The sequence below is a fragment of the Cloeon dipterum genome, chromosome 4 (genome assembly GCF_949628265.1).
Source record: "Cloeon dipterum chromosome 4, ieCloDipt1.1, whole genome shotgun sequence".
Taxonomy (NCBI): domain Eukaryota; kingdom Metazoa; phylum Arthropoda; class Insecta; order Ephemeroptera; family Baetidae; genus Cloeon; species Cloeon dipterum.
In genome coordinates this window covers 4,941,618-4,955,300 of record NC_088789.1, presented here as the reverse complement: position 1 = coordinate 4,955,300, position 13,683 = coordinate 4,941,618, and the positions used below count along the sequence as shown (strand labels likewise).

At 40.2% G+C, this 13,683-nt stretch overlaps 4 protein-coding genes across 10 annotated transcripts in view; 2 read left to right on the top strand and 2 right to left on the bottom strand.

Annotated features, from left to right (window-relative positions):
- LOC135944693 (pleckstrin homology-like domain family B member 1) overlaps nt 1-2,293 on the bottom strand; it is a 41,159-nt gene extending 38,866 nt beyond the window's left edge. For 2 of the 5 annotated variants that reach the window (XM_065491817.1, XM_065491820.1), the window contains exon 1: nt 2,145-2,293. In XM_065491817.1, coding sequence (XP_065347889.1) covers nt 2,145-2,166 — 22 coding nt within the window. In that variant the 5' untranslated portion in view covers nt 2,167-2,293. Of the gene's footprint in view, nt 1-1,381; nt 1,472-2,144 lie in introns of those variants that run through there. The other 3 variants (XM_065491819.1, XM_065491821.1, XM_065491818.1) reach the window with 3 other exon arrangements.
- A 411-nt stretch (nt 2,294-2,704) lies between these two features.
- LOC135943679 (uncharacterized) lies at nt 2,705-3,558 on the top strand. Its single transcript, XM_065490335.1, has 2 exons — nt 2,705-2,876; nt 2,942-3,558. The coding sequence occupies exons 1-2, from the start codon at nt 2,795-2,797 to the stop codon at nt 3,421-3,423; spliced, it is 564 nt and encodes a 187-aa protein (XP_065346407.1). The 5' UTR covers nt 2,705-2,794; the 3' UTR covers nt 3,424-3,558.
- On the bottom strand, nt 3,531-4,507 carry icln. Of its 3 annotated transcripts, none has more exons than XM_065490337.1 (5): nt 4,255-4,507; nt 4,056-4,201; nt 3,854-3,997; nt 3,736-3,795; nt 3,531-3,683 (listed from the first exon to the last, which is right to left on the bottom strand). In XM_065490337.1, exons 1-5 carry the CDS (start codon nt 4,371-4,373, stop codon nt 3,604-3,606), a joined length of 549 nt encoding a protein of 182 aa, XP_065346409.1. In that variant the 5' UTR covers nt 4,374-4,507; the 3' UTR covers nt 3,531-3,603. The 3 variants fall into 3 exon arrangements, with proteins under 3 accessions (XP_065346409.1, XP_065346408.1, XP_065346411.1); XM_065490336.1 differs by having other exon boundaries at nt 3,854-4,000; nt 4,255-4,506; XM_065490339.1 differs by lacking the exon at nt 3,736-3,795 and having other exon boundaries at nt 3,854-4,000; nt 4,255-4,506.
- A 4,137-nt stretch (nt 4,508-8,644) lies between these two features.
- LOC135943632 (peritrophin-48-like) lies at nt 8,645-13,683 on the top strand. Its single transcript, XM_065490274.1, has 4 exons — nt 8,645-9,043; nt 11,763-12,024; nt 12,232-12,499; nt 12,883-13,683. Exons 1-4 carry the CDS (start codon nt 9,007-9,009, stop codon nt 13,462-13,464), a joined length of 1,149 nt encoding a protein of 382 aa, XP_065346346.1. The 5' UTR covers nt 8,645-9,006; the 3' UTR covers nt 13,465-13,683.

The window sequence follows — 13,683 nt, the reverse complement described above, 5'->3', positions numbered from 1 at the left end:
GAAAAGTGGCCTTTACAAAATAAAAACAGACACCAACGGAAATTTAACTGCGTTAGGTCCCAACAAAGGGCAAAGGGGGCATTCAATAACATTAAAAAGGCAGCCATTTCCGTCCTGAGTTGGTTATTTTTGTGACATATTTATATTGTAAAGATGACAAGGTCGGAATCCATAAAGCTAATTTTAACATCATTGTTCGCGTGACGAGGCGTTGAAAAAAAGGCCAAAAAGATAAGCAATAAAATCTTATATTTAAGCTTGAATCGTCACCAAAACTAGGCGCTAAAAATTCTGATAGTATTTGTCTCTGGTTGAGCAAATAAAAATTCCAGCAGATTGAGTAAAATTAAAACAGTCGGAATTTTAAAAATTTTAACCTTACTTTTCTCAGGGTGAGAAAACAAGTTCACGCGATGAGTGTAGTGTAGAGCAACACGCTAAAATTATGTAACCAGAGCGGCACAAAATGTAAAGGAATGCATAATTACAAAGGCTGCTATTGAATTACGTGCGTGCCCCTTTTATGGCTGCCGTCGGACCTGTGACAAAATGAGCAAAACGTCCAAGAAGTACACATAAAGCGGACAAACATCAGCGCGTTTAGCTGGAAATCCACATTTGTATTCTGTTTGAAAACCAGATACTGTTAAATACGAAAGAGCCAAAAATAGCTACGGTTGGAGCGGATTTAGAAATCCCGACGAATATTTTTGCCAACCGCAGTGATTAAATAAATGACTATTTTCCACGAAACTGATGAATTCCTGATAAGAACTGTTGTTGAATGCCTCTGGGTCTGGGCGTGTCTGATTTTATAGAAAAAGTCATCTCACTGGGAACTATTTTAATTTTTGCCATCGTCATCGCATTTTAGTGTCATCATCAAAGGAAAAGACCACTTTTGAGAGACAGAGGCTGTCGAGTAGAGGCTGGAGGGAGAGTTCTGCTTTAGCAGAAAAATGAGTTCGCTTTTATATAGCTCTTTCATTTATTCATATATGCACACATATTTTATGATAGACTAAAAATGTCAACTGTCACGAGGAAAAAACGACTAAAAATGTATCAAATAATAAATTGAATCAAAAAACTGATATGATAAAGGTCTTCTGTTAATCAGTAATTAGGCTGTTAAAAGGTATTAAAAATAGTTAAAAGTAAAATACAAAACTAATTAAAAAAAACATATAAATAGTGTAGGATGGGTGCATACAATTCGACGCAAAACCCGGATTTTCCACATTTGTCAAACCAAAATTGCACCTGGCGGTCATCGGTCTAGTGCTGTTAAGAAATGCTGCTCAAGTAACGATTTCGTGGGGAAAAAGCGGCTGAAATTTGGCAAAATGGCGAAGCAGAGGAAATATTGATGTTGGCTCACCGGTGTGCCGACGGGATCGAAGTGTGCGATCCGCACAGAGTCCGTCGGAGTACTATCAACAGCACGCCCAACCCTTGGCGAGAGCACCAAGCCGGCGCACTCGCTCCACGCGCACCCCCAACCCCCGGCAGGCTGGCCAATTTTCGCCGAACGCGACTCGCTCCCCAGGCCCAGCCTCTAGGTTCAAAGTTTTACATTGTTTCTGCTCCATGAAGAAATAAGAATAAAATACCAGTCAATCGTTTCAAGTATAGATAATTTATTGTTCTGAATTAAAAAATCTACACTGATATTATTACTTCAGTATCAAGGTCAAAATCAATTAGAGATTTAAATTGAACCTCGTGGCTGTTACAAATAATTATAGAGTCATAATTTGAGGTGAATGGAAATTGCAACTTAAAAGAAAATTAATTTTTCATCGAGGTTTTTTTTAATTTCCAAAAACATGAACAGTTCACACGTAGCAAAATAACCTGTTATATATTTATCTACTTAAAAATATTTTGATATTAAATTTTGGAATGAAGCAAAATTCAAAAACTAACGATGCACTTAATTGATAATTTATGACACAACAAAGCTTCTGAAAAGTGAATTGCCGGCATAATAAGTTTTTCAGATCCATAATTCGTTCCAAAGACATTTTTGCCGCCATCGTCGTTAACTCAACAATTCTCTAATCTCTCGCAATTCTCCTGTCTTATATCAATGAAAAGGAAAACACCGACAGAGTGGGTTCGCAAAAAGTAGCTGGACTCACCGATTCCGATGTCACTTTGCATGGTTCATAATTGGGCTGCCGCACAAATTCATAAACAAACGCACTCACACCCTAACACGCACCCGACTCGAACGGACCAAAATGTTGTTTTCTTCGCTCGCGCAGTTCGCTCATTCGCTATTCGCTGGAGCTCGATGCTGGTGCTGAAAACTCTAAACATTTGTTGCGCTTGGACCATGCGAAGGCCATCTGTCTCCAGTCCTGGAACTATGGCTGATAATTTCTGCCAAGTCGCGCTCACTACGTTTTCCTGTCGACTAAACTGACATCTGGTGATCTTATGAGTTACCTCTAACAATCAGAAGTAAGAAGTAGTGTTATTTTGATAAAATTAATAAACGGAATTAATCAGGTGCCAATTGATAAATAAAAAAACTTAAATGATTAAATTATGATGCTAGAGAATTAAAAGGCAGAAGGTAATCGTTGATTACGTAAAAAAATGTTCATTAAAAAATATAAAAGCATCGCATTGCACTCAAAAGGGCGGGAAATTTCAAGGCGGATCGTAAGATTTGGCGGTAGAATCAGCCGGTTGTTCCGAATCATATGTTTTTGTTGAATGAGTTTAGTAAAAGTTGAGAAAGCCAGCATCAAAGGCCATTGACGAGAGAAAATAATAGGCTGAAATGGAAGATAAGCCACCCTTAGAAAAAGATGAGTACGAAATCAGATTCTACGATAGAGCAGTTCGAGAATTGTACAGAGAAGGTAAGCCTCATGAGCCTGTAATAAGTAGCTTTTAATTATTATTATATATTTAATTTTTATTCCAGTGGAGTATATCTATTTTAACTCTGCAAATGATGCGTTCAGCAACATGGCAAAGCTGGTGAAAAAACAACTGGGCGAGGCCAAGAAGGACAAAGTGGACCATATTGACAGGAATTACGACTTGGTGTCCAAGAGAGTCGTAGACGAAACAAAGAAGCAGCTAGGTGCCTTGCAGAACATGATGGAGCAGAAAATTTTCCACATCCCCGACGACGTGGTTCTTCCTGAGGACATGTGCCAGATGCGCTATGCCAACACCACTGGCAGCAAAGTCGACCAACAGTTTGATCAGATCCTTGGAAGATTTGAGGCCGTACGCTTCTTGAAGTCAGCTGTCAACGACGAAATCCAATGCTTTGAAAACCTGTTTCCACACACTCAAGCTCTATGTGAAGACATTGAAAAGTGTTCTAAACGCATAGAAAGTAATCTTGTTAAGCCATCTACCCTAGAACAACTTCTCAAAGTTGAAAACCTGCTTTAAATTAACTGTTAATAATTAGTAGATTTGTGACTCGTAAAGTTGCATATCAAAATTAAACCTTAACATAAGAATTGTAAAAACTTAGAATTATAAAATAAAATATCGTGTTGTAAATTGTACCATTAAATTTACTTAATATCTCAAAATGCATACAAATAATTGTCGTCAACGTCTTCATTGTTATTCCGCATCATCAAACTGGCCTGGTTCAGCATCCATTGCATCGTCACTGTGATCATGGCCATTCCCATTGTCTGTGGCTGAAAAATTCAAATGATTATTAGACTCTGGACTTAATGAAAATGTTCTTACAAATCCTTTGGATTGTGATATTATTGAGGGCTGCTAATGTATCTTCTCCTTCGAAATCGTCTTTTGCAAGTAAAAATATTTGATTTCATTAAGACTATTTCTTTAAAACAATCACTACCTTCGCTTATACTGTCATTGGGGTCTGGATGTAGGAGCTGGCAGTCTTTTAGAGCTTCAAATAGCTGTTGCAGAATACCTTTGTCTGCAGGAACAAATCTGACGATTGTCAAGTTATCCTCTTCCTCGTCGTCATCACCAGCCTCTGCTGTTTAAAGGAGATTTTAACTGTCATCTTTAATTTTTCTCTGTGAACAACAAACCTGTATTGTCGACGTCAGCGTCCAGCATGATGTAGAGACATTCGTGAGGGAAGTTGGAGAAGTCCTTCGAGACAGCGTGAAGAGAAATGTGAGGGTACTCGAGGCTGAATCCATCCTCCGAGGTGCTGCTCTTCCACGACAGAATGCTAAGGAGTAGGAGACATGTATGATTTTCTTGCGATTGGACAGGGTATATTACGATTCTGCAATGTAAAGGGTGCCGCTGCCCAATTCCCTTTCGTTCACGAAAGCACGTGTGTTGGATTCCTGATGGCGAATCTCGCCGCTCGGCTCGCGATAACTGCTCATAACCACCATGATTTATAACTGAAGGGGCGGCTGTATCTTTCTCAAGAATCGTTTTTTGGAAGCAGTCGCTGCGTCGCTCAAGAAATATTCTGGTAAAGTTGAAGCCGGCGTTGGCGTACCCTCGACTCAGGCTTGTTTCGTTTGTTTACGTTTATCGCCGCTCACAAACCAACTCGGAGGCCAACCAATGAGAGCGCTCAAATAAGTAGACGAATGGCACTTGGCTGATTTTGGACACTTTCAGCGCCAAAGGAACGTGCTTTTGATTTTTAATTCTCTTCCATCCAAAACAAGCATATGGATGGAAAATATTAGGATCCGACGATGGGACAAACATCCTGTTACTTTCCATAACAATTACATGAAGAGGTAACAGGATTGTCGGAACTTAATCTCTACCATCTTTAACTCCAAGGGTCCCACGGTTATAGCGTTCAAAAATGCTTTTATTTCGAAGCTCAACAATGTTATGCCGTTGAAATTTTTTTGCAAATTGCGAAATAAATGCGATACATTCCTATTCAACAGTTATAAAATAAACAGGAACTACTATTTATGGATGAAATATTCTGATATTCCTTGTTGAAAATAGGTCGTTGTTTTATTTTCTGCCTTTCGGCTGTCCACTGCAGCCCTATTTCATGGGAAAAATTAAAATCTATAATTGGACCAAACAGTTAAAATACACAGAATATATGTGACATTGAATTTAACGCAGGTAAATTATCAAAAAAATATTTCAGGACATTTAAAAAAAAAGTAAACTGCATATTTCTTGGCTAACAATTTGCTGGCGGGTACTATGGAAAATAACGAAAAAGCATAATTTAAGATGTTTGATTAGTGATCACTGTAAATCTCGGATTTTAAGGGTCTTGTAAACAAGAAACACGCACAATTTATTTGATTCATCTGGTCATCCCCTAGGTAAATAAAGTATAATTTAAGGATGATCGGCGCATGCCGTTCAACCCCATTTATACCCCCTTAAAAATCAATAAAAACATACATTTTTGATCGTTTCAGAATTTTAATCACTTCAGTTACTTAGTTTATGTGAAGGTGATTTGAACTGTAAGCATATTTTGCAATTGCGACACTTACATAGAACCCGAAATTTAGCTTACAATGCTATTTCAACTTAAAAACAATGAAATCAAATAGCATGAAATAATATACTTTATTCTTTGTAAATTACAATGAAAAATGTTTGGCTTTGCAGCAACTTTCTAAAAAATTTACTGTGCTGCTTAGCTCAATTTAGGCTTAACTGAATCCTATGGGATGAGTTCATGCTGCAGCAAATGCATTGGCAACCAGCATTTTCCAGGGTTATGCAGTAGCAATCCTCTTTAAATCGCAGCGGAAGTGCCTTAAAATCGAACGTAAACTAAACGCATATTTTATACCTATAATGAATATTTTAAATGGAACGTTTTATTCAGTGCAGAGCCCCTACTCGTGAACACTCGCGCTTTGCTGCTTTACAGCCCACCTTTTTATGTTTTAATAAGACTAGCGTTTCGATAATTAACTTCTCGTCGTCACGCAAACACCAGAATTCGCTCTCAGTTCGAAAAAGGATTAAGACTCATTTTATTTCTTACAAATTAAAAGCGAATTACACGAAAATTGTTTAAAAACGGATCCCGTCACGATCTTTCCTAATTGTGACGCACGAGAGCGGATATTTTTTGCGCCACTGGTTGCAAACTGGCAAAATACTAATGGCCATCCATCTAAATGTGATTCGTCCAACATCCGCGTGAAATATGCATATAAATCTTAAACTCGACTGCTGCTGCTGCAGAAGATGACAAGAGTTGACTTGTTGTTTATGTCGGATTTGATGAGAGCAAAAACATGAGAGTTTAGCTGCAAAAAGTCGGCTTTACATATAATATAAGGTCGTTTTTGCTGGCAGGTTGTTGAGAGAAGCTGAAAGCACAAGCGCGCTAGCTCGCACTGGTCGCGTATCCGCATTCTATAAAAAGCAAGCGTTGCCTCTCTTTTATAATGTGGTATAATGCGGGAAAAGTCGTGATTTTGAACAAATAAATATTCGTGCGCCTCTCTCTCCGCAGGCCGGCCGGATCGAGCTGCTGCCCCGCTCCACTCGTGCGCGCAGATAAAAGAAAGGAACCACAAAAAGTACGTTAATAACACCAGGCAGACACTATATATACACATTGGTCGTGACCTGCACTGATCTAAATTCACAAACAGCGTATATTTCGTTCCATTTTGGGGGGATGTTGCGATCCTGCTTCGTTCTTGTCGCCCCCTCGCATTCAGTGGCGTGCCTACACTTCTCATCACAGTTTCTGGAAATTAAACTGTTGGTTGGCTCCAATTTTTACACACATTCACCAGAATTAAAATAAAATCAGTGGATTATTACTGGTTCAGGTCCATTAATTTCTGTTCACATTTGTTATTTATGTAAGAAGGTCGTTCAACCAAGAGGGGAGGTTTGTGCTCCTTATATGCAGCATGACATATCATGATTGTTTAATTTTTTACTGTTGAAAATAAATTTTATTTATTTATTTCCTGTTTCAATTTCTCTCTTGTAATTTCTCTTTGTAAATTAGCACTTAAGTTGCTGGTATTTAATTTTTATCCAATCCTAATTTACTATAGATGTAGTAGGACAATCTAAGTTCCATTATATTTATTGTACATTGAAAAAACTATTGAGCGAAGTAAATGAAGTATTTTTTTTTTAAATCCTCTGATGGATAACAGATTTCATTTTTATGCGTAGGATTAACCATGCTTTTGCTTATTCTTGAATTAGACAAACTTCACTCTGAGAATTTGTCTTAGTCAGTATTGTTTTGCCTGTCCCTTTTTTTCTTTAAAGCTAGATAATTTTAATACCAAATTATTCTACAGTTAATGAGATGATGCTCAAGAACAGTCTTCTAATCTTTTTTTAACATAGCTATATAGAAAAACGTATACGCGGACATTATCCTTTTACTGAATTTCAACATGTGCGTACAAGCAACCTACCAAACCACAAAATTGCTAATTTTCCGAGTCTGGCAAATCACGATGCTTGAATCACACAGAGCGGATTAGATTATCTTTGAGAAGATTCGCCCCTGGCACTATTGCCTCTTCTGTAATGCTAATGGTGAAGCGCATCTTCCAACCGAGAGAGAGAGAGAGAGAGAGAGAGAGAGAGAGAGAGAGAGAGAGAGAGAGAGAGAGAGAGACTCTCGATACGGATGTGACCCCCAAGCAACTCCATGACTCCCTCATCAATCACACCATCGGTCCTCGATCTCATCCACTGGTCTGCGTTTTCAGGGAAATCCGTGCGCGCGGCACAACTCGCGAATTTATCACCCGTGAGCACGAGCGGGCCTAGACGGCAAAAAATTCAGCACCGCGCGTTAATGAGTGCTCAGGCGCCCATATAATGAGGCAGTGAGTGATGCCTGCGAAGATTTCGCTCCCGGCGCCAGGTTCAAGTGACCACGCGCGTTTGCCAAAAAGCTCGATCGCACACATCAATCACGGTCTTGTTTTGTTCTCTCTAGTATACATGTGTAGATGTTCAAAAACATAAACAGCAAGATTGTTTCATGTAATATAGACACATTAAAAATCTCAAAATGTGGTCAAAGGAAAATATAATTATTCAAAGCAATTTTCTCCTATAGCTTATAGTGTTTTGTGAAACATGTTATTGAATCTACGAAAAAAAGTTAATTTTAAGAAACAAAAATCTCCAAATGGCTCCTATACTAAACGTAGAATTGTTTTGTTGATTGGTGGTATTTTGTGAAATTTGGAAAGAAAAATGACCTTGCACTCCTTCCTCATACTGGAGATCCCAATGTTTTGGCCTCATTTGGCCAAGTCAGCAATAGTTTTCCTAAAAAATATCTAGAAAATGAGTAATTATTCTTCTTCTAGATAGGAAAATAAACTGAACTCTTGTCAGAAATACACCTTGTTGCCTTGTAATGTACGATTAGTGTGTTAAAACAAATAAATCAATTCTTTAATTGCATTCTCAATTAAAAAATAACACGTTTAAAATATCTGCATCATTAGCTTAGTCATCCAAATAAGGAGTAAATAAAGTTAAGTATATTAAGTATTTATAATCTTTCCATGATGGCTAAAGACTTAGAACATGTGTAACTAGGAGAGAGAAAAGTGAATTAATAATTGGGCATGCTTTCGAGAGATTGACGCGTTAACGTAGGCGATAATTAGCCGAGTACTGGGAATCGACGAGGAAACTATACACAGCTGCAGTCTCGAAATTGAGCTCGTGCTTGCAGCAGGCTCACCAAAGATCCAGTTTTCTGCGCATCTTTTGACTCGTGGGGTTTTCCTTTCAGAGCAGACGCGCTGTAGCGCGGCATACGTCAATCCCCAATCCCCAGCAGGAAAATTAGCATAATTTTCGGCGTGTAATCCTAGGAAAGGGCAAGTGCAGAAATTCGGTCAGTCGTGAGTGTGCGGCTGTGGCCGGCTTTTGCGATGCAAATCCAGGGGATCAAAGTGCTTGGCTAGGCTGGCTAGGCGGGGGACTGTCCAGGGTATAAGAGGTTGAGGAGCGCCTGGCCCGCGCCACAAGTCACGATCACTGAGCGGCGAAAACAGCAACACATGCAGCATGAACCCAGAGCAATTTGTTTTGGTTTTCCTTGCAGGTATGTTAACTCATCTTTATATACCAGATTTTTTTCTTCCCATGTGCACAGATTTGGCCTCTGAAAGGTATATTTTTTAAAAAATTAATCAATATCAATTTGATAGGGCGTCTTTTTTTAACTGGGACAAATCGTCGAATTCTAACCTACTGTTGGGCTTTGGCAAGAAAGTTTTCTAATTACATAATCAGGCATGCATTCTTTACGTTACTGATGGATTGGGAAATGTTTATTTTAAAGAATGAGATTATCATTAGACGAGAAAGCGTCAGGAATACAAACGTTGTTCATTTTGAAAGAATGCCAAAATTCTGAAGTGTTAAATCCTGTTTGGAAGCAATATTGCTCTCCCAGGCACTCTGCAGTCGCGCACACAACCTTCAAAGCTATGTGAAAAATGCTGAATAAATGATGAGTTATTCCTGGTGCCTCTCAAATAGGCTGAACGTGAGATGTCAAAATATTGAGAGGCAGCCAATTAAGCGTTTGCAAAAAAGGCTAAATATGACAGGCACATTTTAAAACACACTGCGCCTGGCGTCACATATGCGCACACAAAACTCATCTATCTTTGTTGGCTCAGTTGAAGTGCGCCTGGCAAATCGAGGCAAAAAGCCGCTCTTTTGCATCTCGGAAAGTGCATTGCCTCCAAACATACATGCACGACAAGGGCGTTGAGCAATATTTGCGCCTGACCATCGTACAATCTAACAAGGTCTTGTGTACGGTCATTAAATGTCTATCAAAGTCTAAGTCGCTTCTAGACCGGCGTGACCGTTGACAATGCACCATTCACTACATTTTACGACCTATTGAAGGGAATTTTGCCTCAGGATTTGCATAATTTTTTTTCCGCTGCTCTATTACTTGTTTCTGAATCAAATTTGCTCATCGTTGTGAGCTTTTAATCGAGTAAATTAAGAAAATAAATGGGCTTATTTACATTTTTAAATGGGTTTTATAAAATTTCTCATTTTTTATCACACTTAGGAATTTTTGGCGGCTATCTCTTTTTTTGCCTATTTGTAACTGATAACATGCTACAACGATTCGAATGATATGATATTATGCATATTCAATATTAACTGTCATAAAATCAACTTTACTAACAATTTTTGCCAATTAAGCAACTAAGAGCACTTTAAATACAAATTGTTCCTAAGCCTTCATGGAATTTTTGCCCTTCAAAAATCTCGAAAATATATTATGAAATATATGCAGGTTTAAATAATACACTGAATTTCCGTTTCCTGAGATTAAACATGAATCGATTTTTAAATATCTGAAAACTTCTTTTACAGACGAAAACTAAATATTTTAGCCAAAAAATGACTACAGACAATGACCCTTTTGATCATAAAAATCAACTAAAAGGCCCAAGTCTAATCGTTATTGATCGCTAATATATGTATTATTCTTGTTGAAATAAAATAATTCAGAAAAAATCATGCTTTATCGAAATTATTTGTTGATCAGACGCCAAATCACTTTTGAAGACGATGAAAATGTGAACAAATGTGAAATAAAATGTTCAGGAAAAAATCAAGAGAGAACTGACGAGCGCTCTCTTCGTATAATGATGTACGCTATAATCCAATGCAAGAAGCCTTGAGACCGAAAACAGAGTGTTTGTCTAGTACACTTCTTCTTTCCTAACATACGCAAGTATGGAAACATCCGTCTGACACCATCGCTTGCCGCCACCTGAAGGTGTCTTTCACGCGCGCGGCTCTATGTTTGCACGGTTTGATTAAAGTGCAGGCGAGAGAGGTGACACTTGAGCAGCATAAATTTTAATCGCATCAAGCAGTTCGCTCGATGATTGATCGGGACATTCTCTTGGCAAAGCGAGTGGAATAAATTCAATTCGAATCGAGCATGATTGGCGTCATGATCAGGAGTCTCTCACAATCGAACAAGAACAAGTGGCAAATATATAAATGGCGTTTTCAAAATGATTTTGAAACAATACTGCAGACAGACACTTGGTTGCTTCGCGCTCGAGTAACACCTTGAGGTTGTAAAAGTGTTTGATGTTTACGTTCTGCACTTGTAATTTTTTTGCAAAAGATGTTGAACGTCAAGTACTGTTTGTTCAAAAGTGTCATTGCTCTTTTATTTCTTTAATTAGCATTTGTAGCCATAACATCCAAGGCGAATGTTTGCATTTACATTTAGTCGAAAAAGGCGCTCGGCGACAGAGCAAGTTTTTGTGAAAAAAAATGTTGATCTACGGCTTTGAGTTTGAAGAAGGCAAAAAAGCGGCTCATCAGTACAAGGATGCACCAGCAGCGACGGTGCTAGCCGGACATAAAAAGCGGTCATCGGCGGCAATAAGTCAATTAGCACATTTTAGCAGCGGAGCGAGCGGCGGTCGGAGCGGGCTTAATTTTTTAATTGGCGTTCTTGACATTCCTGGCCTGAAGAATGCGAATAATTAAGTGGCATATAGTGTTGTTTTGCGTAAGGCTGCGTGTAATATATGGTTGGAGGCGGTCAGATCGTTACCTTCCACTCGGCGCGCTCCCGGATTTCCAGACGGAACCTGCGAGAGTGCATGACGTCACGCGCGCTGCAGGCACGCCGGCTGCCCCGGCCGCGCGCGGTTATCCTCAAATGCTCACCGCGGTGCTGTGCTTACATAATTAGCCGCGCGGCAGCAGAATAAATCTGCTTCTTAATGTTTATGGAGACTTTAACGAGCGACGCTTTGCTGCAGCCGCGACCGCTGCCGCCACCGGCGCCGCTCAAGACTGCGCCTCCAGACCCGACGGCTACCACTGGGACACCGCCTGCACCGCCTACTGGCTCTGCAAGGGTGGAGTCCTCGCGCTCAGCAGGACCTGCGCCGAGGGCACCCTCTTCAACGGCCTCATGTGCGTGCCAGGCGCCCTGGTCGAGTGCCGGCCGCAGCCGCCAGCCCAGCAGGCGCTCGACCTGCCCAAGGACGCCTGCCTCGGCCTGAACGATGGCGTCCACAGGTATACAAATTATAATCACTCATTTACATAATTTCGTTTTTATCTTGTGCGCAGAGGAATATTATTTTTTAGCAGTGAGTCAATTTTTTTTTCTTGAAGGTCTGTCTGGGTTGCGTAATCGGTTGCAATAATGAAATTAAAAATTCTAATTAATAATTTGTTTACTTATCATGAGTCTAACATTTTCCTTTGTAATTATTTTTCTAGAGATTACCTCAGAGGTGGTTGCTCAAGCTACTTGATGTGTGAAAACGGTAAAGTGGTCCAGCGGGGCGAATGTCCAACCTCCATGTCGTTCAACGGCCTCACCTGCGTCAACCAAGCGGAGGTCACGTCTTGCGGACACAACAGCATAGAGGAGATTCCTTCCTGTTCCTCCAGTCCTGGTGTTTCCAGCACACCCTCGTGCAGAGGTTACTTCTACTGCTCAGCCGCTGGAGTCCGAAGTCAGATCTACGAGTGTCCAAACGGACAGGTGCGTTCCCAGAAATATTTTGTTCCTGTTGTGTTGGCTGAGTTCCACAACCTAACAGCACAGCGCTGTAGGACCCTGATAATATCGACATTGACTTAAACAGTTTTGATGTAGGCAACCGTCTGCATTCAGTTGATAAGCGGGTTGCATAATTATACTATGAAGTCGATGTAAATAATCTGTAACAATTTTCAAATGTTGACAGCATTTCAGATAAATTGATAAGTTGATTGATTTTAACCTTTTTAATTAATGGGACTAAACTGAATAATTAGAACTCCCCCCCCCTCTCTCTCTCTCTCTCTCTCTCTCTCTCTCTCTCTCTCTCTCTCTCTCTAATTTTTTGTACATAAATCATTAAAATATTTCTTGTACTTTTTCAGATCTTCAACATCACTACTCAAAAATGCAGCCCTGGTTCCTCATGCACACCTCCTCTGTTGAACTCCTGTTTCAACAAAACCGACGGCTACTACCAGGACGCCCTGTCCTCAGGCTGCCGGAGCTACCTCTACTGCTTCCAGGGCAAGGCTATTACCTACCTTTGCCCGGAGGGTTACGCCTACAACGGTACTACCTGTTTGGTGGACACGTCCTTTGAGTGTCCGTACTGGTCTTCGGACTGCATCGGCAAGAGCAATGGCTACCACGCCGACTCCTCCTCAGGGTGCAGGCAGTACTTTTTCTGCCTGGACGAGAACAGGATACGCACCCTGACTTGCAGCAACGGCCGCATCTTCGACGGGTCCAAATGCACTCCTAAGGGCCACTGTCCAGCGGCTGTGAAGAATGGCCACAGCGACTGCGCTGGGAAACCGGACGGACGACACGTGGTAAAAGGCACAAAGTGTACCAGATTCGTTGCGTGTTTAAATGAACAAAGAGCAGCGACAGGTTCGTGCGCCAAAGGGTTTTACTTTGCGGACGGCGAGTGCAGACAGAGCGGCGCGTGCCAGGAACTTTAAGGATTATATTCCACTGCCATAATGCGACCATGTGGTGCAAACCTATAACTGCGCTTATTGTTAGACCTAAAAAAGGACTGGTTTGAAGCGCTCTTGTGTACAAATACTTTTTAAGTTTAATGGCTTTTAGATTGTAACTGATATACATACTTATTTATTTTAAGCCCTAAATTTTGTGGTGCAACTGAACAAGAAATAAAAATGTTCTTGAAAAAGTAA

Coding starts and splice junctions, on each gene's coding strand:
- LOC135943679 (XM_065490335.1), top strand. CDS start 2,795: ATGGAAGATAAGCCACCCTTAGAAAAAGATGAGTACGAAATCAGATTC. Junction 2,877..2,941: donor TCGAGAATTGTACAGAGAAG/GTAAGCCTCATG, acceptor TTTTTATTCCAG/TGGAGTATATCTATTTTAAC.
- icln (XM_065490336.1), bottom strand. CDS start 4,373: ATGGTGGTTATGAGCAGTTATCGCGAGCCGAGCGGCGAGATTCGCCAT. Junction 4,202..4,254: donor ACCCTTTACATTGCAGAATC/GTAATATACCCT, acceptor CCTACTCCTTAG/CATTCTGTCGTGGAAGAGCA. Junction 3,684..3,735: donor TATCACAATCCAAAGGATTT/GTAAGAACATTT, acceptor TGAATTTTTCAG/CCACAGACAATGGGAATGGC.
- LOC135943632 (XM_065490274.1), top strand. CDS start 9,007: ATGAACCCAGAGCAATTTGTTTTGGTTTTCCTTGCAG. Junction 9,044..11,762: donor TGTTTTGGTTTTCCTTGCAG/GTATGTTAACTC, acceptor GCTTTGCTGCAG/CCGCGACCGCTGCCGCCACC. Junction 12,500..12,882: donor ACGAGTGTCCAAACGGACAG/GTGCGTTCCCAG, acceptor GTACTTTTTCAG/ATCTTCAACATCACTACTCA.